This window comes from Pristiophorus japonicus, chromosome 5 (assembly GCF_044704955.1).
Source record: "Pristiophorus japonicus isolate sPriJap1 chromosome 5, sPriJap1.hap1, whole genome shotgun sequence".
In the NCBI taxonomy this organism is placed as follows: Eukaryota; Metazoa; Chordata; class Chondrichthyes; family Pristiophoridae; genus Pristiophorus; species Pristiophorus japonicus.
In genome coordinates, this window is record NC_091981.1 from 285,401,685 (window position 1) to 285,427,251 (window position 25,567).

The 25,567-nt window shown below is 46.3% G+C and overlaps 1 protein-coding gene across 1 annotated transcript in view; it reads left to right on the forward strand.

Moving 5' to 3' along the window:
* LOC139264023 (pituitary adenylate cyclase-activating polypeptide type I receptor-like) overlaps positions 1–25,567 on the forward strand; it is a 157,638-nt gene that overhangs the window by 46,223 nt on the left and 85,848 nt on the right. Inside the window, exon 2 of the mRNA XM_070880126.1 lies at positions 18,973–19,090. Coding sequence (XP_070736227.1) covers positions 18,973–19,090 — 118 coding nt within the window. The remainder of the gene's footprint in view (positions 1–18,972; positions 19,091–25,567) is intronic.

Consider the following 25,567-nt stretch of genomic DNA (forward strand, 5'->3'; position numbering starts at 1 on the left):
TCTATGGGTAGAGATCCTGAATGACAATAACTTGCATTTATATAGCGCATTTAATGCAGTAAATCGTTCCAAGGCGCTTAACAGGAACTCTATGAGAGACGATCTGACACCGAGCCACTTGAAGAGATGTTAGGGCAGGTGACCAACAACTTGGTCAAAGAGGAAGGTTTTAAGGAGCGTCTTAAAGGGGGAGAGAGAGGCGGAGAGGTTTAGGGAGGGAATTCCAGAGCTTAGGGCTCAGGCAGCTGAAGGCACGGCCGCCAGTGGTGGGGCGATTAAAATCGGGCATGCGCAAGAGGCCAGAACTGCAGAAGTGCATATATCTCGGGGGGTTGTGGGGCTGGAGGAGGCTACAGAGGTATGGAGAGGCGAAGCCATGGAGGGATTTGAAAACAATGATAAGAATTTTAAAATCGACGTGTTGCAAGACCGGGAGCCAATGTGGGTCAGCGAGCACAGTGGTGAGCGGGACTTGGCGTGAGTTAGGTCACGGGTAGCCGGCTTGAAAGTGGGTGAGAGTGAATCGAGAGCTCATAGAAACATAGACATAGAAACATAGAAAATAGGTGCAGGAGTAGGCCATTCGGCCCTTCTAGCCTGCACCGCCATTCAATGAGTTCATGGCTGAACATGCAACTTCAGTACCCCATTCCTGCTTTCTCACCATACCCCTTGATTCTCCTAATACCCCTTGATTCTCCTAGTAGTAAGGACTTCATCTAACTCCTTTTTGAATATATTTAGTGAATTGGCCTCAACTACTTTCTGTGGTAGAGAATTCCACAGGTTCACCACTCTCTGGGTGAAGAAATTCCTCCTCATCTCGGTCCTAAATGGCTTCCCCCTTATCCTTAGACTGTGTCCCCTGGTTCTGGACTTCACCAACATTGGGAACATTCTTCCTGCATCTAACCTGTCTAACCCCGTCAGAATTTTAAACGTTTCTATGAGGTCCCCTCTCATTCTTCTGAACTCCAGTGAATACAAGCCCAGTTGATCCAGTCTTTCTTGATAGGTCAGTCCCGCCATCCCGGGAATCAGTCTGGTGAACCTTCGCTGCACTCCCTCAATAGCAAGAATGTCCTTCCTCAGGTTAGGAGACCAAAACTGTACACAATACTCCAGGTGTGGCCTCACCAAGGCCCTGTACAATTGTAGCAACACCTCCCTGCCCTTGTACTCAAATCCCCTCGCTATGAAGGCCAACATGCCATTTGCTTTCCTAACCGCCTGCTGTACCTGCATGCCAACCTTCAATGACTGATGTACCATGACACCCAGGTCTCTTTGCACCTGCCCTTTTCCTAATCTGTCACCATTCAGATAATAGTCTGTCTCTCTGTTTTTACCACCAAAGTGGATAACCTCAAATTTATCCACATTATACTTCATCTGCCATGCATTTGCCCACTTACCTAACCTATCCAAGTCGCTCTGCAGCCTCATAGAATCCTCCTTGCAGCTCACACTGCCACCCAACTTAGTGTCACCCGCAGATTTGGAGATACTACATTTAATCCCCTCGTCTAAATCATTAATGTACAGTGTAAACAGCTGGGGCCCCAGCACAGAACCTTGCGGTACCCCACTAGTCACTGCCTGCCATTCTGAAAAGTACCCATTTACTCCTACTCTTTGCTTCCTGTCTGACAACCAATTCTCAATCCACGTCAGCACACTACCCCCAATCCCATGTGCTTTAACTTTGCACATTAATCTCTTGTGTGGGACCTTGTCGAAAGCCTTCTGAAAGTCCAAATATACCACATCAACTGGTTCTCCCTTGTCCACTCTACTGGAAACATCCTCAAAAAATTCCAGAAGATTTGTCAAGCATGATTTCCCTTTCACAAATCCATGCTGACTTGGACCTATCATATTACCTCTTTCCAAATGCACTGCTATGACATCCTTAATAATTGATTCCATCATTTTACTCACTACCGATGTCAGGCTGACCGGTCTGTAATTCCTTGTTTTCTCTCTCCCTCCTTTTTTAAAAAGTGGGATTACATTGGCTACCCTCCACTCCATAGGAACTGATCCAGAGTCAATGGAATGTTGGAAAATGACTGTCAATGCATCCACTATTTCCAAGGCCACCTCCTTAAGTTCTCTGGGATGCAGTCCATCAGGCCCTGGGGATTTATCGGCCTTCAATCCCATCAATTTCCCCAACACAATTTCCCGACTAATAAGGATTTCCCTCAGTTCCTCCTCCTTACAAGACCCTCCGACCCCTTTTATATCCGGAAGGTTGTTTGTGTCCTCCTCAGTGAATACCGAACCAAAGTACTTGTTCAATTGGTCTGCCATTTCTTTGTTCCCCGTTATGACTTCCCCTGATTCTGACTGCAGGGGACCTACGTTTGTCTTTACTAACCTTTTTCTCTTTACGTATCTATAGAAACTTTTGCAATCCATCTTAATGTTCCCTGCAAGCTTCTTCTCGTACTCCATTTTCCCTGCCCTAATCAAACCCTTTGTCCTCCTCTGCTGAGTTCTAAATTTCTCCCAGTCCCCGGGTTCGCTGCTATTTCTGGCCAATTTGTATGCCACTTCCTTGGCTTTAATGCTATCCCTGATTTCCCTTGATAGCCACGGTTGAGCCACCTTCCCTTTTTTATTTTTACGACAGACAGGAATGTACAATTGTTGTAGTTCATCCATGCGGTCTCTAAATGTCTGCCATTGCCCATCCACAGTCAACCCCTTCAGTATAATTCGCCAATCTATCCTAGCCAATTCACGCCTCATACCTTCAAAGTTACCCTTCTTTAAGTTCTGGACCATGGTCTCTGAATTAACTGTTTCATTCTCCATCCTAATGCAGAATTCCACCATATTATGGTCACTCTTCTCCAAGGGGCCTCGCACAACGAGATTGCTAATTAATCCTCTCTCATTACACAACACCCAGTCTAAGATGGCCTCCCCCCTAGTTGGTTCCTCGACATATTGGTCTAAAAAACCATCCCTTATGCTCTCCAGGAAATCCTCCTCTACCGTATTGCTTCCAGTTTGGTTAACCCAATCTATGTGCATATTAAAGTCACCCATTATAACTGCTGCACCTTTATTGCACGCACCCCTAATTTCATGTTTGATGCCCTCCCCAACATCACTACTACTGTTTGGAGGTCTGTACACAACTCCCACTAACGTTTTTTGTCCTTTGGTATTCTGCAGCTCTACCCATATAGATTCCACATCATCCAAGCTAATGTCCTTCCGAACTATTGCCTTAATTTGCTCCTTAACCAGCAATGATACCCCACCTCCTTTTCCTTTTATTCTATCTTTCCTGAATGTTGAATACCCCTGGATGTTGAGTTCCCAGCCCTGATCATCCTGGAGCCACGTCTCCGTAATCCCAATCACATCATATTTGTTAACATCTATTTGCACAGTTAATTCATCCACTTTATTGCGGATACTCCTTGCATTAAGACACAAAGCCTTCAGGCTTGTTCTTTTAACACCCTTTGTCCTTTTAGAATTTTGCTGTACAGTGGCCCTTTTTATTCTTTGCCTTGGGTTTCTCTGCCCTCCACTTTTCCTCATCTCCTTTCTGTCTTTTGCTTTTGCCTCCTTTTTGTTTCCCTCTGTCTCCCTGCATTGGTTCCCATCCCCCTGCCATATCAGTTTAAATCCTCCCCAACACTTCGTTCTACACTTGATCCATTCACTGGAAAAGAAAACGGCGTGATTATCTGCACGTTTTGCGGCCTTTCTGCACGCATGCGCGGTATCTCGGAGCCAAGCATGCGCACTCGATCCCTGCCTGCACATGCACACGGTTTACCGGGGCCGCACATGTGTAGTACCCATCAGCTGTGGCCTGCACAATAGGCCACGCTTTCCTCGGCTCCATGCGGAGAGGATCGAAAGGGGAGTGAGAGAGGGAATTGGAGGGGGGAAAGAGAAGGGGAGAGAGAGGAGGGGGAGAGAGGAGGAGAGAGAGAGAGAGTGTTGGGGAGGGGAGAGGAGGTCAGGAACTCGATGTGTGGGGGGGGTGTTGGGTAAAAAGCACGAGAGCACAGTGGGGATGGGGAAGAACATGATCCAGGTCTAAAGGGGAGAGGGGTTGAGAGCGAGAACGTGATCCAGATGGTAAGACGGATCAAGTTCTTACAACCCCATCCCTTTATACTCGCATCACATTCTCCCACTCCTCCCCCTAGACATGGTTGATTTCTCAGAAAGCTCGGTGCGTATGTGGCAATGACGTCATTGGACTGGCCGAAATCCAGAAGTCATAACACTGTCACTATTCACCTCATACCCAATTAAACTGTTAACAATCCGTGACCCACACACAATGCCCCATCTATGGGGAGATGAGGTCAGGATCTTGCTGGGGTGAAGGTCAGGAACCCGGGGGGGGAAGGGGAGGTGGTTGGGGGGGAAGAAGGTCAGGAACCCGGGGGGGGAGGGACGTCAGGAACTTGTTGGGGAGGGAAAATGTCAGAAACTCGGGGGTGTGTGGAAGGTTAGGAACTTGTTGGGGGGGCCAGGAACTTATAGGAGAAGGTCTTAACCCGTGAGAGAAGGTCTTGTCTGTTTTATGTGAGGTCTGTTCTGTCGGGAGCAAGGCAGTCAGAATGGTTCACATTATACTTTGCAAACTAATTGAGTACTTAGGCAGGCAGGATCTAATTAAACATTCCAGAGAAACTACTGGGTGTGTCTTGTCCTCCAAAAGGACCAATCACAAATCATGTGTTGCCTTCAAGGTGACCAATCAGAGATCTGATGTTGGAAATAAACGCGACCAAAAGAGGGGCTTGATAGGGTAGATACGGAAAGGCTTTTTGCCCTGGCTGTAGAGTCTATGGTCATAGTCTGAGCATAAGGGGTCGGCCATTTAGGATTGAGATGAGGAGAAATTTTTTCACTCAGAGGGTTGCGAATTCTTGAGATTTCTCTACCCCAGAGGGCTATGGATGCTGAGTCGTTGAGGATATTCAAGGCCGAGATAGATTTTTGGGTACTGGGAATCAAGAAATAAGGGGATAGGATGGGAAAGTGGAGTTATGTAGAAGTTCAGCCACGATCTTATTGAATGGGGGAGTAGGCTCAAGGGGCCTTATGGCCTACTCCTGCTCCTATTGCTTATGTTCTTAAGGAAGCTCTTGTCTGTAATAAACAACAATATTGAGGTTAAAAATCTGCACAACACAAACTGTTTATCTGGGTTGTTGTGATTGAAGATTATTTGGCTACTCGAACTGGCAGAAGGTTATGGTTTAGCTATATGTTTCCAATATAAATTCAGCCATGCCATTTGTAATGGTTAATCCTCAAAAATCCACCATCCTTGGTGTTATCTTCATGCAGGAAGGCAGATGGGTGCCACCAATACATCAATATGATAATGAGCTCCCCTGAGAGGTCATGAACCCAGCCACTGTGTCAGCCATGTCAGGGGTCTGCACTTTGGCTCGGCGGTATCACTCTCGCCTCTGAGGCAGAAGGTTGTGGGTTCAAGTCACATTCCAGGGACTTCAGCACGTAATCTAGGCTGACACTCCAGTGCAGTACAGAGGGAGTCATCATCGGCAGTCCCTTGAAGCGAGGATGACTTGCTTCCATGCTGAAAAGGGATGAGTTCACATATGTTCCAATGAAGGACCTAATATTCCAGATCCCGAACTACATTCTGAAGGGTGGAAGATGCCTGTGCGTGGATTTTTTTAACGTGTGGTGGCCGTTGCACACCAGCCACCACACGGGCTTGACAGAGCTAGGTCTTGGTCTAGTGGTAAGGATTAACCAAGACGACTGGAGACCAGCTCTGCTCCAAGCACCTAGTGCGCAAAAGGGAGTACTGCACTGTTGGAGGTGCCGTCTTTCAGATGGGCCCTGGCTTGAGCTGCTGTTTGTGGGAACTTGCTGTGTGCAAAATGGCTGCCGAATTACACCAGTGACTACATTTCAAAAATACATTGTTGGCTGTAAAGTGCTTTGGGACAACTTGAGGTCTTGAAAGACACTGTATAAATCCAAGTCTTTCTCATTCTTTTTTCTTAACTGCCATAGCTAGGACTGTGTTCCAGGGATGCAATATTTTTGACAGAAAACAAATCCTCTAAGCTGAACCTTAGTCAATTTGTAAGCAATCCAATTAAGTGACTAGCTTCTTATAGAATCGTAGAATTTTACAGCAAAGTGCTCTATCCACTTAACTTTATTCTCTTGCCCTTTTCCCACACCCTTTAAAATGTTTCTATTTGAAATATTGACTTGATTTCCTTTCCAAAGCCATGATGGATTATCCTTCCACCAATGTTTCTGGTAGGGCATTCTATATCATGACTGTCCTCTTTGGTTTATTTTATGTCTGTGCTGACATAAGTGTAAAAAATGTAAGGTTTTCATAGAATCAAAGAATGGTTACAGCACAGAAGAAGGCCATTCGGCCCGTCGAACCCGTGCCGACTCTCAGCGAGTCCCACTCCCCTGCCCTTTCCCTGCAGCTCTGCAAATTATTTTCCTTCAGATACTTATCCAACCCCCTTTGGATAGATAAATTAGAGTCTGCCTCCACCACCCTTTCAGGTAACACTTTCCACATCGTAACCACTCGCTGTGCAAAAAAGTTTTTTCTCACATCGTTTTTGGTTCTTTTGCAAATCACCTTAAATCTGTGCCCTCTGGTTCTCGACCCTTCTGCCAATGGGAACAGTTTCTCTCTCTCCCTACTCTGTCCAGACCCCTTCATGATTTTGAACATCTCTATCAAATCTCCTCTCAACCTTCTCTGCTCCAAGGAGAACAACCCCAACTTCTTCAGTCTATCCACGTAACTGAAGTCCCTAATTCCTGAAATCACTCTCGTTTTATTCTCCTTCCAGCATCAAGGCTCTTTCGGCAGTACCTCCCAAACCCGTGACCTCCACCACCCAGAAGGACAAGGGCAGCAGGTGCATGGGAGCATCATCACCTGCAAGTTCCCCTCCAAGTCAAACACCATCCTGACTTGGAAATATATCGGCCGTTCCTTCATCGTCACTGGGCCAAAATCCTGGAGCTCCCTCCCTAACAGCACTGTGGGAGCACCTTCACCACACAGACTGCAGCGGTTCAAGAAGGCAGCTCACCACTACCTTCTCGAGGGCAATTAGGGACGGGCATTAAATGCTGACCTTGCCAGCGACGACCATTTCCCAGGAATTAATTTTTTTTAAATCATCACATGGTCCTCAAGCGCTTCACAGATAATGAAGTATTTTGTGAAGCGCAGTCACTGTTATAATGGAGGGAACACGGCAGTTCATTTAACGTATAGTGAGATCTCACAACCAGCAATGAGATAACGACAGGAGAATCTATTTGAGCGGTGTTAACTCGGATCACGCGAATTCCGCCAGACTCATTGAAGGTAATTTTGACTTTGGGCGATAGTGTAATCAAATCAGCCGTCCGGTCTCCATCTTTCCCAAGGTATTCACAGCGCTGAGTCTCAGACACAGACACAGGCCGGAGAATTGCTCAGTTCTACCCGTCCTGATAGCCTTGTTGGTTACTGTGCTCGGAGAGCTATCTCCCACCATACGCTGCCACCAGTCTTTCTCATTTCAGAATGTTTTGATTTGCTGTTACCTTTCGTCCCATAAGCATCCTCTACCACCGTGAAGCTGCAGTCCTGCGGTGTCCCATTCGTAGGGGGAGTGCTTGCTAGTGCTGTTCGGGAGGGGTTAAACTCATATGGCAAGGGGATGGGAACCTATGCAGGGAGACAGAGGGAAGTAGAATGGGGGCAGAAGCAAAAGATAGAAAGGAGAATAGTAATAGTGGAAGGCAGAGAAACCCAAGGCAAAAAACAAAAAGGGCCACATTACAGCAAAATCCTAAAGGGGCAAAGGGTGTTAAAAAGACAAGCCTGAAGGCTCTGTGCCTCAATGCGAGGAGTATTCGGAATAAGGTGGACAAATTAACTGCGCAGATAGCAGTTAACGGATATGATGTTATTGGCATCACGGACACATGGCTCCAGGGTGACCAAGGCTGGGAACTCAACATCCAGGGGTATTCAGCATTTAGGAAGCAGAGACAGAAAGGAAAAGGAGGTGGGGTGGCGTTGCTGGTTAAAGAGGAAATTAATGCAATAGTAAGGAAGGACATTAGCTTGGATGATGTGGCATCTGTAAGGGTGGAGCTAGGGAATACCAAAGGGCAGAAAACGCGAGTGGGAATTGTGTACAGACCACCAAACAGTAGTAATGAGGATGGGGACAGCTCAAACAAGAAATTAGGGATGCGTGCAGTAAAGGTACAGCAGTTATCATGGGCAACTGTAATCTATATATTGACTGGGCTAACCAAACTGGTAGCAATACGGTGGAGGAGGACTTCCTGGAGTGTATTAGGGATCGTTTTCAAAACCAATATGTCCAGGAACCAACTAGAGGGCTGGCTATCCTAGACTGGATGATGTGTAATGAGAAAGGACTAATTAACAATCTTGTTGTGCGAGGCCCCTTGGGGAAAAGTGACCATAATATGGTAGAATTCTTTATTAAGATGGAGAGTGACACAGTTAATTCAGAGACTAGGGTCCTGAACTTGGGGGTATGAGATGTGAATTGGCTAGAATAGACTGGCGAGTGATACTTAAAGGGTTGATGGTAGATAGGCAATGGCAAACATTTAAAGATCACATGGATGAACTTCAACAATTGTACATCCCTGTCTGGAGTAAAAATAAAACGGGGAAGGTGGCTCAACTGTGGCTAACAAGGGAAATTAAGGAAAGTGTTAAATCCAAGGAAGAGGTATATAAATTGGCCAGAAAAAGCAGCAAACCTGAGGACTGGGAGAATTTTATAATACAGCAGAGGAGGACAAAGGGTTTAATTAGGAGAGGAACAATAGAATATGAGAGGAAGCTTGCTGGGAACATAAAAACTGACTGCAAAAGCTTCTATAGATATGTGAAGAGAAAAAGATTAGTGAAGACAAACGAAGGTCCCTTGCAGTCAGATTCAGGTGAATTCATAATGGGGAACAAAGAAATGGCGGACCAGTTAGACAATTACTTTGGTTTTGTTTTCATGAAGGAAGACACAAATAACCTTCCAGAAATACTAGGGGACCTAGGGTCTAGTGAGAAGGAGGAGCTGAAGGATATCCTTATAAAGCGGGAAATTGTGTTAGGGAAATTGATAGGATTGAAGGCCGATAAATCCCCGGCGCCTGATAGTCTGCACCCCAGAGTACTTAAGGAAGTGGCCATAGAAATAGTGGATGCATTGGTGATCATTTTCCTACAGTCGATCAACTCTGGATTAGTTCCTATGGACTGGAGGGTAGCTAATGTAACACCACTGTTTAAAAAAGGAGGGAGAGAGAAAACGGGTAATTATAGACCAGTTAGCCTGACATCAGTAGTGGAGAAAATGTTGCAATCAATTATTAAAGATGAAATAGCAGTGCATTTGGAAAGCAGTGACAGGATCGGTCCAAGTCAGCATGGATTTATGAAAGGGAAATCATGCTTGACAAATCTTCTAGAGTTTTTTGAGGATGTAACTGGTAGAGTGGAAAAGGTAGAACCAGTGGATGTGGTGTATTTGGACTTTCAAAAGGCTTTTGACAAGGTGCCACACAAGAGATTAGTGTGCAAAATTAAAGCACATGATATTGGGGGTAATGTATTGACATGGATAGAGAACTGGTTGGCAGGCAGGAAGCAGAGAGTCGGGATAAATGGGCCCTTTTCAGAATGGCAGGCAATGACTAGTAGGGTGCGTAGGGTTCAGTGCTGGGACCCCAGCTCTATATACATTAATGATTTAGATGAAGGAATTGAGTGTAATATCTCCAGGTTTGCAGATGACACTAAACTGGGTGGTGGTGTGAGCTGTGAGGAGGACGCTAAGAGGCTGCAGGGTGACTTGGACAGGTTAGGTGAGTGGGCAAATGCATGGCAGATGCAGTATTATGTGGATAAATGTGACTTTATCCACTATGGTGGCAAAAACACGAAGGCAGAATATTATCGGAATGGCGGCAGATTAGAAAAGGGGGAGGTGCAACGAGACCTGGGTGTCATAGTTCATCAGTCATTGAAAGTTGGCATGCATGTACAGCAGGTGGTGAAGAAGGCAAATGGTATGTTGGCCTTCATAGCTAGGGGATTTGAGTATAGGAGCAGGGAGGTCTTACTACAGATGTACAGGGCCTTGATGAGGCCTCACCTATAATATTATGTTCAGTTTTGGTCTCCTAATCTAAGGAAGGACGTTCTTGCTATTGAGGGAGTGCAGCGAAGGTTCACCAGACTGATTCACGGGATGGCTTGACTGACATATGAAGAGAGACTGGATCAACTGGGCCTTTATACACTGGAGTTTAGAAGGATGAGAGAGGATCTCATCGAAACTTACAAGATTCTGACAGGTCTGGACAGGTTAGATGCGCCAAGAATGTTCCCGATGATGGGGAAGTCCAGAACCAGGGGACACAGTCTTAGGATAAGGGGCATGCCATTTAGGACTGAGATGAGGAGAAACTTCTTAATTCAGAGAGTTGGTAACCTGTGGAATTCCCTCCCGCAGAATGTTGTTGATGCCAGTTCATTGGATATATTCAAGAGGGAGTTAGAAATGGCCCTTACAGCTAAAGGGATCAAGGGGTATGGAGAGAAAGCAGGAAAGGGGTACTGAGGGAATGATCAGCCATGATCTTATTGAATGGTGGTGCAGGCTCGAAGGGCCAAATGGCCTACTCCTGCACCTATTTGCTATGTTCCTATGTTTCTATCTCGGTACTCATTACTGGTACACAATCTCCGTCATTTCTCTCCAATGCACCTCTGGAAAAGTGTATTATCTACACAAAAGGTTAGTATGCAGGTACAGCAAGTGGAATCTTGGCCTTTATTGCAAAGGGGATAGAGTATAAAAGCAGGGAAGTCTTGCTCCAGCTAAAGAAGGTTTTGGTGAGGCCACACCTGGAATACTGCGTGCAGTTTTGGTGTCCATATTTACGAAAGGATATACTTGCTTTGGAGGCAGATCAGAGAAGGTTCACTAGGTTGATTCCGGGGATGAGAGGGTTGACTTATGAGGAAAGGTTGAGTAGGTTGGTACTGTACTCATTGGAATTCAGAAGAATGAGAGGTGATCTTATCGAAACGTATAAGATTATGAGGGGGCATGACAAGGTGGATGCGGAAAGGATGTTTCCACTGATGGGAGAGACTAAAATTGGAGGGCATAATCTTAGAATAAGGGGCTGCCCACTTAGAACTGAGATGAGGAGGAATTTCTTCTCTCTGAAATTTGTGAATCTATAGAATTCGCTGCCTCAGAGAGCTTTGGAAGCTGGGTCATAGAAACATAGAAACATAGAAAATAGGTGCAGGATTAGGCCAATCGGCCCTTCGAGCCTGCACCGCCATTCAATGAGTTCATGGCTGAACATACAACTTCAGTACACCATTCCTGCTTTCTCGCCATACCCCTTGATCCCCCTAGTAGTAAGGACTACATCTAACTCCTTTTTGAATATATTTACTGAATTGGCCTCAACAACTTTCTGTGGCAGAGAATTCCACAAGTTCACCACTCTCTGGGTGAAGATGTTTCTCCTCATCTCAGTCCTAAAGCTTACCCCTTATCCTTAGACTGTGACCCCTGGTTCTGGACTTCCCCAACATTGGGAAAATTCTTCCTGCATCTAACCTGTCTAAACCCATCAGAATTTTAAACGTTTCTATGAGATCCCCTCTCATTCTTCTGAACTCAGTCAATACAAGCCCTGTTGATCCAGTCTTTCTTGATAGATCAGTCCCGCCATCCCAGAATCAGTCTGGTGAACCTTCGCTGCACTCTCTCAAAACAAGAATGTCCTTCCTCAAGTTAGGAGACCAAAACTGTACACAATACTCCAGGTGTGGCCTCACCAAGGCCCTGTACAACTGTAGCAACACCTCCCTGCCCCTGTACTCAAATCCCCTCGCTATGAAGGCCAACATACCATTTGCTTTCTTAACCGCCTGCTGTACCTGCATGCCAACCTTCAATGACTGATGTACCATGACACCCAGGTCTTGTTACACCTCTCCTTTTCCTAATCTGTCACCATTCAGATAATAGTCTGTCTCTCTGTTTTTACCTCCAAAGTGGATAACCTCACATTTATCCACATTATACTTCATCTGCCATGCATTTGCCCACTCACCTAACCTATCCAAGTCACTCTGTAGCCTCATAGCATCCTCCTCGCAGCTCACACTGCCACCCAACTTAGTGTCATCCGCAAATTTGGAGATACTACATTTAATCCCCTCGTCTAAATCATTAATGTACAATGTAAACAGCTGAGGCCCCAGCACAGAACCTTGCGGTACCCCAGTAGTCACTGCCTGCCATTCTGAAAAGTCCCCATTTACTCCTACTCTTTGCTTCCTGTCTGACAACCAGTTCTCAATCCATGTCAGCACACTACCCCCAATCCCATGTGCTTTAACTTTGCACATTAATCTCTTGTGTGGGACCTTGTCGAAAGCCTTCTGAAAGTCCAAATATACCACATCAACTGGTTCTCCCTTGTCCACTTTACTGGAAACATCCTCAAAAAATTCCAGAAGATTTGTCAAGCATGATTTCCCTTTCACAAGTCCATGCTGACTTGGACCTATCATGTCACCATTTTCCAAATGCACTGCTATGACATCCTTAATAATTGATTCCATCATTTTACCCACTACTGAGGTCAGGCTGACCGGTCTATAATTCCCTGTTTTCTCTCTCCCTCCTTTTTTAAAAAGTGGGGTTACATTGGCTACCCTCCACTCGATAGGAACTGATCCAGAGTCTATGGAATGTTGGAAAATGACTGTCAATGCATCCGCTATTTCCAAGGCCACCTCCTTAAGTACTCTGGGATGCAGTCCATCAGGCCCTGGGGATTTATCGGCCTTCAATGCCATCAATTTCCCCAACACAATTACCCGACTAAGAAGAATTTCCCTCAGTTCCTCCTCCTTACGAGACCCTCTGACCCCTTTTATATCCAGAAGGTTGTTTGTGTCCTCCTTAGTGAATACCGAACCAAAGTACTTGTTCAATTGGTCTGCCATTTCTTTGTTCCCCGTTATGACTTCCCCTGATTCTGACTGCAGGGGACCTACGTTTGTCTTTACTAACCTTTTTCTCTTTACATATCTATAGAAACTTTTGCAATCCGTCTTAATGTTCCCTGCAAGCTTCTTCTCGTACTCCATTTGCCCTGCCCTAATCAAACCCTTTGTCCTCCTCTGCTGAGTTCTAAATTTCTCCCAGTCCTGGGTTCGCTGCTATTTCTGGCCAATTTGTATGCCACTTCCTTGGCTTTAATACTATCCCTGATTTCCTTTGATAGCCACGGTTGAGCCACCTTCCCTTTTTTATTTTTACGCCAGACAGGGATGTACAATTGTTGTAGTTCATCCATGCGGTCTCTAAATATCTGCCATTGCCCATCCACTGTCAACCCCTTAAGTATAATTCGCCAATCTATCCTAGCCAATTCACGCCTCATACCTTCAAAGTTACCCTTCTTTAAGTTCTGGACCATGGTCTCTGAATTAACTGCTTCATTCTCCATCCTCATGCAGAATTCCACCATATTATGGTCACTCTTCCCCAAGGGGCCTCGCACAACGAGATTGCTAATTAATCCTCTCTCATTACACAACACCCAGTCTAAGATGGCCTCCCCCCTAGTTGGTTCCTCGACATATTGATCTAGAAAACCATCCCTTATGCACTCCAGGAAATCCTCCTCTACCGTATTGCTTCCAGTTTGGCTAGCCCAATCTATGTGCATATTAAAGTCACCCATTATAACTGCTTCTCTCAGAGTGTTGTAATTCTCTGCCCCAAAGAGCTGCGGCTATATTTAAGGCGGAGATAGACAGATTTTAAGTAATAAGGGAGTAAAGGGCAAAAGGGGAGCTGAGCCTGTGATCAGATCAGCCATGATCTTATTAAATGGCGGAGCAGGCTCGAGGGGCCAAATGACTTACTCCTGCTCCTATTTCTTATGTTCTTATTTATATGTAAACATCAAAGTCTCTATGTACCTACATTTAAGGAGATATTTCACAACTCTCAAGAAAAATATATTCCAGAGAGGAGGAAAGGGCGTAAGAGAAAAGATAGCCATCCGTGGCTAACTAAAGAAATAAAGGACGGTATCCAATTAAAAACGACGGCATACAATATGGCCAAAACTAGTGGGAGGACAGAAGATTGGGAAGCGTTTAAAAGCTAACAAAGAATGACTAAAAAAATGATTAGAAAAGGGAAGATTGATTATGAAAGTAAACTAGCATGAAATATAAAAACAGATAGCAAAAGAGTTTCTATAGGTATATAAAAAGAAAAAGAGTGGCTAAAGTAAATGTTGGTCCCTTAGAGGACGAAACCGCAGAATTAGTAATGGGGAACATGGAGATGGCAGAAACTCTGAACAAGTATTTTGTTTCAATCTTTACAGTAGAGGACACTAACAATATTCAAACAGTGGATAGTCAAGGGGCTATACGGGTGGGGAGGAACTTAACACAATCACAATCACTAAGGAGGTGGTACTCAGTAAGATAATGGGACTAAAGGCAGATAAATCTCCTGGACCTGATGGCTTGCATCCTAGGGTTTTAAGAGAAGTAGCAGCAGGGATTGTGAATGCATTGGTTGTAATTTACCAAAATTCTCTGGATTCTGGGGAGGTCCCAGCAGATTGGAAAACTGCAAATGTAACGTCCCTATTTAAAAAAGGAGGCAGACAAAAAGCAGGAAACTATAGACCAGTTAGCCCAACATCTGTGGTTGGGAAGATGTTGGAGTCCATTATTAAAGAAGCAGTAGCAGGACATTTGGAAAAGCAAAATTCGGTCAGGCAGAGTCAGCATGGATTTATGAAGAGGAGTCATGTTTGACAAATTTGTTAAAATTCTTTGAGGATGTAACGAACAGGATGGATAAAGGGGAACCAGTGGATGTGGTTTATTGGGGTAAAAGGAAGACTCCTTTCCCTCGAGGCAGACTACCTGATAGAGGAAGTCGACATTTATCCTTTAGGTTGGGGTAAAAGGTAGACTTCTCTTCCTCAGGGTGGACTACCTGATATAGATAATCGACACCTTGCCCTTCACCCTCCATATAACGACCACGGAATCATACAAACGAAACCTTAGGTTCAACCGGCTTTATTTCGAGCAAATGCAAGGGAAGGTTCAATCGTGGAACTGTCAAAATACAAGAGGTTTCAAGCATAATTTATGCAGGTTTTGGAGAGGAGCTACCCTCCTGGAAAATCATCGATAGGTCTCATCTATTGCAATCAGCGGAGTTACATTGATTTGTCGTCTCTTATTAGACTGGCTCTGAGTGGTACAGGCAATTGTCCATCTCCCAACATATGTTAATCGTGTTTGTTCCGTGATTTGCACTTTGCCATAGTCTATATGACAACTGAAGTAACTGTTCCAAAATACTGGTTTTCTCATCTTTTCCTCAGAGACTTCTAATCAAAATTGTAACAGCTGACTTCGGCTGTTTTGTTATGTGTTACTAATGTTAAGGATGAATTACCCATACCGTTTTAATTCATTATAAGTGTGCTATACCTACATAAGCAAGTATTACATACAATAGGCAATTATAATCCATACCATCACCGATTCCTCAGACCCACCTAATACTGGTTAGTTCACTACCTTCAGCATTGTGTTATGATCACCTATCTGTCTGCTCTTGCCTGCTCCAAATCTATCCCTTACATGGTGTATTTGGACTTCCAGAAGGCATTGTCAAGGTGCCACATAACAGGTTACTGCACAAGATAAAATTTCACGGGTAATATATTAGCATGGATAGAGGATTGGCTAATGAACAGAGAGTAGAGATAAATGGTTCATTCTCGGGTTGGCAATCAGAAACCAGTGGGGTGCCGCAGGGATCAGTGCTGGGACCCCAACTATTTACAATTTATATTAATGACTTGGAAGAAGGGACTGAGTGTAACATAGCCAAGTTTGCTGATGATACAAAGATGGGAGGAAAAGCAATGTGTGAGGAGGAAACAAAAAATCTGCAAAAGGACATAGACAGACTAAGTGAGTGGGCAAAAATTTGGCAGATGGAGTATAATGTTGCAAAGTGTGAGGTCGTGCACTTTGTCGGAAAAAAAATCAAAGAGCAAGTTATTATTCAAATGAGAAAATTTGTAAAATGCTGCAGTACAGTGGGACCTGGGGGTCCTGGTGCATTAAACACAAAAGATTAGTATGCAGGTACAGCAAGTGATCAGAAAGGCCAATGGAATCTTGACCTTTATTGCAGAGGGGATGGAGTATAAAAGCAGGGAAGTCTTACTACAGTTATACAGGATATTGGTGAGGCCACACCTGGAATAATGCGAGTAGTTTTGGTTTCTATATTTACAAAAGGATATACTTGCGTTGGAGGCAGTTAAAAGAAGGTTCACTAGGTTGATTCCAGAGATGAGGGGGTTGACTTATGAGGAAAGGTTGAGTAGGTTGGGCCTCTCCTCATTGGAATTCAGAAGAATGAGAGGTGATCTTATCGAAAAGTATAAGATTCTGAGGGGGCTTGACAAGTTGGATGTAGAGAGGATGGGCCCAAGTTTCGGGCCGCGCCTAGAACGGCGCAGCCCCGACCTGGACGCCCGTTTTTCGCGCCACAAAGTGCGCCTAAAAAAACCTTACAGATTCTCCGGCTCCCTGCTGGTCCTCTTGGGCCGGGCGCGGCACAGCACGAGCTGTAGGGGGCGGAGCTAGGTCCCTGCGCTGAAAACAGTGCCGGGACCTCTGCACATGCGCGCTACAGTGGGCGTGCATGTGCAGTAGCTCCAGGCGCCCAAAACTGTGTGGGAGGGTCCCGAAGCACGCAGCCCCTAGACTGGCCGATTGGCCTCACTGGGGCTGCATGCATAAGGCTCCTCCCACGCCCAGCTCCTGCTTCCTCCCAACCAGACTTGACTCCCACTTCCCCCCCACTCCCCCCCACCCCCGACCCCGACACCGACCCGACTCCCGCTCCCCCGCCCCCGAACCGGACCGGACCCGACCCCCCGGACTGGACCCGACCCGCGCTCCCCCCCCCACCTGACCTGAACTCCCTCCCCCTGCCCCCGACACGAACCGACCCGCTCTCCCTCCCTTCCCCGCCCCTCCCCCCGCCTACCCGAACCAACCAGACCTCCATCCTCCGCCCCCCCCACCGACCCGACCCGTGCTCCCGACCGCCCCCCCACCCCCACTGGACTGGACCCGACCCGACCCGTGCTCCCGACCCCGACCCGCGCTCCCCCCGACCCGACCCGTGCTCCCGACCGCGGACCCCAGACCCTACCCGACCCAACACCACCTACCTGTAAATCTGGTGCTGGGGACCGGGCAATGCCCGAAGTCTTGGGCCCGGCCGGGCCCAGCCCGTTCAGCCTCCCTCCCCCCCCTTCTCCTTTCCCCCCCCCCCGCTTCTCCTTCCACCCCTCCCTTCTCCTTCCCCCCCTTGTCCTTCCCCCCTTCTCCTTTCCCCCCTTTCCCCTTCCCCTCTTCCCCCCTTTCCCCTTCCCCTTCGCCTCTCACCCCTCTCCCCCCTTCTCCTCCCCCCTTCTCCTCCCCCCTTCCCCTTCTCCTCCTCCCCCTTCTCCTCCTTCCCTTCTCTCCCCCCTTCTCTACCCCCTCCCCTTCTACCCCATCCCTCCCTTCCCCTTCCCTCCCTCCCCCTCCTCCCCATCCCTCCCCCTTCCCTCCCCCTCTGCCTCCCCCTCCACCCCATCCCTCCCCCTTTCCTCCCCCTCTGCCTCCCTCCCTCTCTGCCTCCCTCCCTCCCCTCCTCCTGCCCCCCCTCTCCCTCTACCCCCCTCCTCCCCCTCCCCTCGCTGCCAGAAACACAGACACTGACAGACAGAGAGTGAGAGACACAGACAGACAGAGAGATAGAGACACTGACAGAGACACACTGGGGGGCGGGGGGTGGGGGGGGGAGGCAGCCCAGCACGCTGATGGAGGCTCCCGGTGCTGCAGTCGGTAAGTAGAAAATGTTTTATTTATTGATTTTTTAAAAAATTATTTCTTATTAATTTTTTTTGATTGATTTATTGGTTGATTTATTGATGTTTTTATCATTTATTTTTGATGATGGCTCTTTATTTGTAAAACTGAAGTGTTTAATGTTTGTAAACTTCCCTTTAAACCCCCCCGCCCATTCCCTACGCCTGATTTGTAACCTATGCCTGATTTTCTAAAGTGTAGACAAGGTTTTTTCGAGCGTACAAAAATCTTCACTTACTCCATTCTAAGTTAGTTTGGAGTAAGTTTTCACTGCCGAAACTTTGAAAACAGCCGTAAGTTGCCGGACACGCCCCCTTTTGAAAAGAAAATTCTGTTCCAAAGTGAAACTGTTCTTACTGACTGGAACTGGAGCAAACTAAATGCCGAGAATTTGAATTTCTAAGATACTCCGTTCTACACCAGTTGCTCCAAAAAATCAGGAGCAACTGAGGCCGAAACTTGGGCCCGATGTTTCCACTGATGGGGGAGACTAGAACGAGAGGGCATGATCTTAGAATAAGGGGCCGCCCATTTAAAACTGAGATGAGGAAAAATTTTTTCTCTCAGAAGCTTGTGGATATGTGGAATTTGCTGCCTCAGAGAGCTGTGGAAGCTGGGACATTGAATAAATTTAAGACAGACATAGACAGTTTCTTAAACGATAAGGGAATATGGGGTTATGGGGAGCGGGCGGGGAAGTGGACCTGAGTCCATGATCGGATCGGCCATGATCGTATTAAATGGCAGAGCAGGCTCGAGGGGCTGTATGCTCCTATTTCTTATGTTCTTATTTCTTATGTTGTGACGATACCACGTGATTTGTCATGGTTACAATCTTCTTTCAGTTGCTGTGACGATTTGATTGTGAATGCACATTTTCAGATATATTTTTTTTATAGACGAATTCAATGCATCCCATCTGTGATATATTCGGACAAATAGCCGAGGCCCAAATGAGCTGTGAGAGGATAAACTATAACCAGTCTGAAGAATTCAGCGGCATTGCCGCAGGAGCAGGTACGTGAGTTTGCTTCTGTTCTGTCACAGAACACAAGTTGTTCAATTCCACACCGTACCAAAGGACGAATAAATGTACTAACACGATGACGTGCGATTCCTCTGATAAAAACATCAATCGATTTACCTTATTTATGTTTAAATACCCGTCATTAAAATAAGTGTAATCATTGGGGTGCTCCTGGGACTTCTGCAAGGCGCCAAAGAGGTCAGCGCTCCAAGTAGCGCCTACGCGCTACAACGCCCCCCCTCCCCCGCAGTTAAAGGGGAGGACCACTGTGGACTCTGCAGGCCTTTTGTCTGCCACCAATGGGCCATCAGGGACAGTGTCTGGCACCCAAAGAGGAGTGCCGGGTTGCATGATGGTGGCTCGGTTGAGGCGAGGTCCGCCATTGTCGGGCCGGCAGAAGAGTTGGCCGACTAAAACAAAAATGGCGACTCAGGGCGCACATGGCATCCACTTTTAGGTGCGCTCCGACGGATGTCAGCGCCACGCAAATCTGGCATGTGTCCGTGCTGTCCTCGCATCTCCATGGGGCAATTTCCCCCACGGGGCACAGCGATCATGTCATTGCCCTTCAGAAGGTGGTGGTGAGCCGCCTTCTTGAACCGCTGCAGTTCCGTGTTTGTAGCGGTTTGGTACAGCTCCGTGGCTCGCTCGGCCGTTCCAGAGGGCAGTTAAACGTTAACCACATTGCTGTGGGCCTGGAGTCACATATAGGCCATATCCTCGACTCCGAGGGACTGCCTATGATGATGAGGCCAGACCGGGTAAGAACAACAGATTTACCTTCCCTGAAGGACATGAGTGAACCAGATGGGTTCTTACGACAATCCAGTAGTTTCATGGCCACCATTACTGACGCTAGCTTCTTATTGCAGATTTATTTAATTAACTGAATTAAAATTCCCCAGCTGCTGTGGTGGGATTTGAACTCACGTCTCTGGATCATTAGTCCAGGCCTCTGGATTGCTCGAGCTGTAATATAACCACTATGCTACCGTACCCTCAAAACAAAACAGAACATTAGCCTGAAGGTAGAGTCGTATTTGAAAGAGGATTGCTGCAGTGTTGAATGTCTCCTGAGCATCAATGACATAATTATATAGCTCCGAGACTGTTCCTGATAATATTACGTTCGGAAGATAATGACCATCACCAACTCCCTGATTCTCCGAAACATTAGGTTCTAATTGGTAAGGAACAGCTCAATCATGATCACAATTCATTTGAAATCACATAAGTGCGCACATTAAATTAACCACATTAGCTTTCACAGAAGGATATAAGAAACAATTCTTGCTTGTAGGCTTTGATACGGCTAAACCTATCAACTATTGTCCAGCGGGCTTTGGAATTAAATATTCTACTCTTCACTAACTAATTACAATTGCAACAGACTGGAAAATTTAGTACCTTTCATGACCTCAGGATGTCCCAAAGCGCTTCACAGCCAATGAAGTACATCAGAAAGGAAACTAGCTGCACCTCGCCATTTAAGGTTAAAGAGTTATGAATGGTACTGATTTTTTTTTTAGAGGAAGTAGGGAAGGAAATGAGTGTCTCTAAAGCAGAGGTCAACAGAGGGTGGTGGAGGCTGATGAGACTGGACGGAGGATAGGATCATGATAGGATTATCATCAATCGAGAGTGTCAATGCTGGCAATACAAAATATAAAGAAACAGAACATTCTGGTGATCCATATAAGGTCTGTCAGGGTTGTTCCATGGGGGCCCTGATGTTCCAGGTCTCGAAATTCATTTTGAAAGGTGGAAGTTGCCTGTGCGTGAGTTCTTTTAACGTGAGGTGGCCGTTGCACACCAGTTATCGCACAGGCTTAGCGGAGCCAGGTCTTGGTCTAGTGGCAAGGGGTTCCAAGACGACTGGAGACCAGGCTCTACTATATGGGCCTAGATGCTTACGGTGGGACGTGAGCCGTAAGCTCGGCATGGAGCAGCGCCTTTGTACCATGCACCAAGCCTTGCACTTGGCCGCCTTTGACCTCACAAAGACCTTTGACACTGTCAACCATGAGGGACTATGGAGCGTCCTCTTCCGCTTCGGCTGCCCCCAAAAGTTTGTCACCATCCTCCGCCTGCTCCACGATGACATGCAAGCCGTGATCCTGACCAACGGATCCACCACAGACCCAAGCCACGTCCGGACCGGGGTCAAGCAGGGCTGCGTCATCGCACCAACGCTCTTCTCGATCTTCCTTGCTTCAATGCTCCATCTCACCCTTAGCAAGCTCCCTGCTGGAGTGGAGCTAATCTACAGGATAAATGAGAATCTGTTCAACCTCCGCAGCCTCCAGGCCAGATCCAAGGTCGTCCCATCCTCTTTCATTGAACTACAGTACGCAGATGACGTTTGTGTCTACGCACACTCGGAGGTTGAACTCCAAGCCATCATCAACACCTTCACCGAGGCACATGAGAGCATGGGCCTTACGCTAAACATCCGTAAGGCAAAGGTCCTCCACCAACCTGACCCTGCCACACAGCACTGCCCCCCGATTATCAAAATCCACGACAAAGCCTTGGACAACATGGAAAATTTTCCATACCTCAGGAGCCTACTGTCAGCAAGGGCAGACATTGACGATGAGGTCCAACAACGCCTTCAGTGCACCAGCGCAGCCTTTGGTCGCCTGAGGAAGAGAGTGTTTGAAGACCAGGACCTCAAATCTGGCACCAAGCTTATAGTCTACAGGGCAGTAGTGATACTCGCCAACCTTTATAGCTCAGAGACATGGACCATATACAGCAGACACCTCAAAATGCTGCAGAAGTACCACCAGCGCTGCCTCCGTAAGATCCTTCATATCCATTGGCAGGATAGACGCACCAACATCAATGTTCTCACTCAGGTCAACATCTCCAGCATTGAAGCATTACCATACTCAATCAGCTCCATTGGGCGGGCCACATCGTCCGCATGCCCGACACAAGACTCCCAAAGCAAGCGCTCTACACGGAGCTTCGACACGGCAAGCGAGCCCCAGGTGGGCAGAGGAAATGCTTCAAGGACATCCTCAAAGCCTCCTTGATAAAGTGCAATATCCCCACCGACACCTGAGAATCCCTGGCCCATGACCACCCAAAGTGGAGGAAGAGCATCTGAGAGGGCGCTGAACCTCGAGTCCCATTGCCGAGAGCATGCAGAAATGAAGCGTAGACAGCGGAAGGAGCGTGCATCAACCCAGCTCCCCACCCACCCTTTCCTTCAACGATTGTCTGCCCCACCTGTGACAGAGACTGTAGGCCCGCATTGGACTCTCCAGTCACCTGACAACATGCTTTTAGAGTGGAAACAAGTCATCCTCAACTCTGAGGGACTGCCGATGATGAGGATGATGTCAGGATTTTTAAACGGAAAATTCAATTTTTAGGTATGGATTCTTCATCTGGCGATAGGTAGTCAGTCTGACTTGGTTGGGAGCTCTCTCATTCCGGGTCAGAATGTTAAGCTTCAAGACCCACTCCACTCCTGGGATGAAGGGGTTGTCTTATCAGGAAAGATTGAGCAGTTTGGGCCTGCACTCATTGGAGTTTAGAAGAATGAGAGGTGATCTTACTGAAACATACAAGATTCTGAGGGGGCTTGACAAGGTAGATGCTGGGAGGATGTTTCTCCTCATGGGGAAATCTAGAATTAGGAGGTATAGTTTCAGAATAAGGGGCCGCCCATATAAGATGGAGATGAGGAGAAATTTCTTCTTGGAAAAAAAGTGCCTAATTGGGGTAGAGGAGGAGACGGATCTGAGGGTACAGATAAACAAATCGCAAAAAGTAGCGATGCAGGTTAATAAGGCCATAAGAAAGCAAACAAAGTGCTGGGGTTCATTTCCAGAGAGACAGAAATGAAAAGCAGAGAAGTTATGTTAAACTTGTATAAAATCTTGGTTAGACCACATCTAGAGGACCTCAAAGGTAGTAATCTCAGGATTGCTACCAGTGCCTCGTGCTAGTCAGAGTACAAATAGCAGGATAGCTAAGATGAATACGTGGCTTGAGGAGTGGTGCACAAGGGAGGGATTCAAATTCCTGGGGCATTGGAACCGGTTCTGGGGGAGGTGGGACCAGTACAAACCGAACGGTCTGCACCTGGGCAGGACTGGAACCAATGTCCTAGGGAGAGTGTTTGCTAGTGCTGTTGGGGAGGGGTTAAACTAATATGGCAGGGGGATGGGAACCTATGCAGGGAAACATGGAAATAAAATGGGGACAGAAGCAAAAGATAGAAAGAAGAATAGTAAAAGTGGAGGGCAGAGAAACCTAAGGCAAAAATCAAAAAGGACCACATTACAGCAAAATTCTAAAGGGACAAAGAGTGTTAAAAAGACAAGCCTGAAGACTCTGTGCCTCAATGCGAGGAGTATTCATAATAAGGTGGATGAATTAACTGCGCAGACAGCTATTAACGATTATGATATAATTGGGATTACGGAGACATGGCTCCAGGGTGGGAACTCAACATCTAAGGGTATTCAACATTCAGGAAAGATAGATAGAAAGGAAAAGGAGGTGGGGTAGCGTTGCTGGTTAAAGAGGAAATTAACGCAATAGTAAGAAAGGATATTAGCTTGGATGATGTGGAGTCTATATGGGTAGAGCTGCAGAATATCAAAGGGCAGAAAACACTAGTGGGAGTTGTGTACTGCCACCAAACAGTAGTAGTGAGGTTGGAGATGGCATCAAACAAGAAATTAGGGTTGCATGCAATAAAGGTACAGCAGTTATCATGGGCGACTTTAAGCTGCATATAGATTGGGTTAACCAAGTTGGTAGCAATGCGGTGGAGGAGTATTTCCTGGAGTGTCTGAGGGATGGCTTTCGAGACCAACTAGAGAGCTGGCTATCCTAGATTGGGTGTTGTGTAATGAGAGAGGACTAATTATCAATCTTGTTGTGTGAGGCCCCCTGGAAAAGAGTAACCTTAATATGGTAGAATTCTTTATTAAGATGGAGAGTGACAGTGTTAATTCACAGGCAAGGCTCCTGAACTTAAGGAAAGGTAACTTCAAGGGTATGAGACGTGAATTGGCAAGGATAGACTGGCAAATGAGACTTAAAGGGTTGACAGTAGATAGGCAATGGCAGAAATTTATAGATTACATGGATGAACTTCAACAATTGTACATCCCTGTCTGAAGTAAAAATAAAACAGGGGAGGTAGCTCAACCGTGGCTAACAAGGGAAATTAGGGATAGTGTTAAATCCAAGGAAGAGACATATAAATTGGCGAGAAAAAGCAGCAAACCTGAGGACTGGGAGAAATTTAGAATTCAGCAGATGAGGACAAAGGGTCTAATTAGGAGGCGGAAAATAAAATATGAGAGGAAGCTTGCAGAAAACATAAAAACTGACTGAAAAAGCTTCTATAGATATGGGAAGAGAAAAAGATTAGTGAAGATCAATGTAGGTCCTTTGCAGACAGAATCAGGTGAATTTATAATGGGGAACAAAGAAATGGCAGACCAATTGAACAAATACTTTGGTTCTGTCTTCATTAAGGAAGACACAAATCACCTTCCGGAAATACTAGGGGTTCGAGGGTCTAGCGAAAAGGAGGAACTGAAGGAAATCCTCATTAGTCAGGAAATTGTATTAGGGAAATTGATAGGATTGAAGGCCAATAAATCCCCAGGGCCTGATAGGCTGCATCCCCGAGTACTTAAGGAAGTGGCCCTAGAAATAGTGGATGCATTGGTGATCATTTTCCAACATTCTATTGACTCTGGATCAGTTACTATGGACTGGAGGGTATCTAATGCAACAGCACTTTTTAAAAAAGGAGGGAGAGAGAAAACAGGGAATTATAGACCAGTTAGCCTGATATCGGTCGTGGGGAAAATGTTGGAATCAATTATTAAAAATGAAACAGCAGCGCATTTGGAAAACAGAGACAGGATCGGTCCAAGTCAGCATGGGTTTATGAAAGGGTAATCATGCTTGACAAATCTTCTAGAAGTTTTTGAGGATATAACTAGTAGAGTGGACAAGGGAGAACCAATGGATGTGGTGTATTTGGACGTTCAAAAGGCATTTGACAAGGTCCCACACAAGAGATTGGTGTGCAGAATTAAAGCACATGGTATTGGAGTAACGTGTTGATGTGGATAGAGAACTGGATGGCAGACAGGAAGCAGAGAGTCAGAATAAATGGGTCCATTTCAGAATGGCAGGCAGTGACCAGTGTGGTGCCACAGGGTTCAGTGCTGGGACCCCAGCTATTTACAATATACATCAATGATTTAGATGAAAGAATTGAGTGTAATATCTCCAAGTTTGCAGATGACACTAAGCTTGGTGCCGGTATGGAGGATGCTAAGCGACTGCAGGGTGTCTTGGACAGGTTAGGTGAGTGGGCAAATGCATGGCAGATGCAGTATAATGTGGATAAATGTGAGATTATCCACCTTGTTGGCAAAAACAGGAAGACAGAATATTATCTGAATGGTAACAGATTAAGA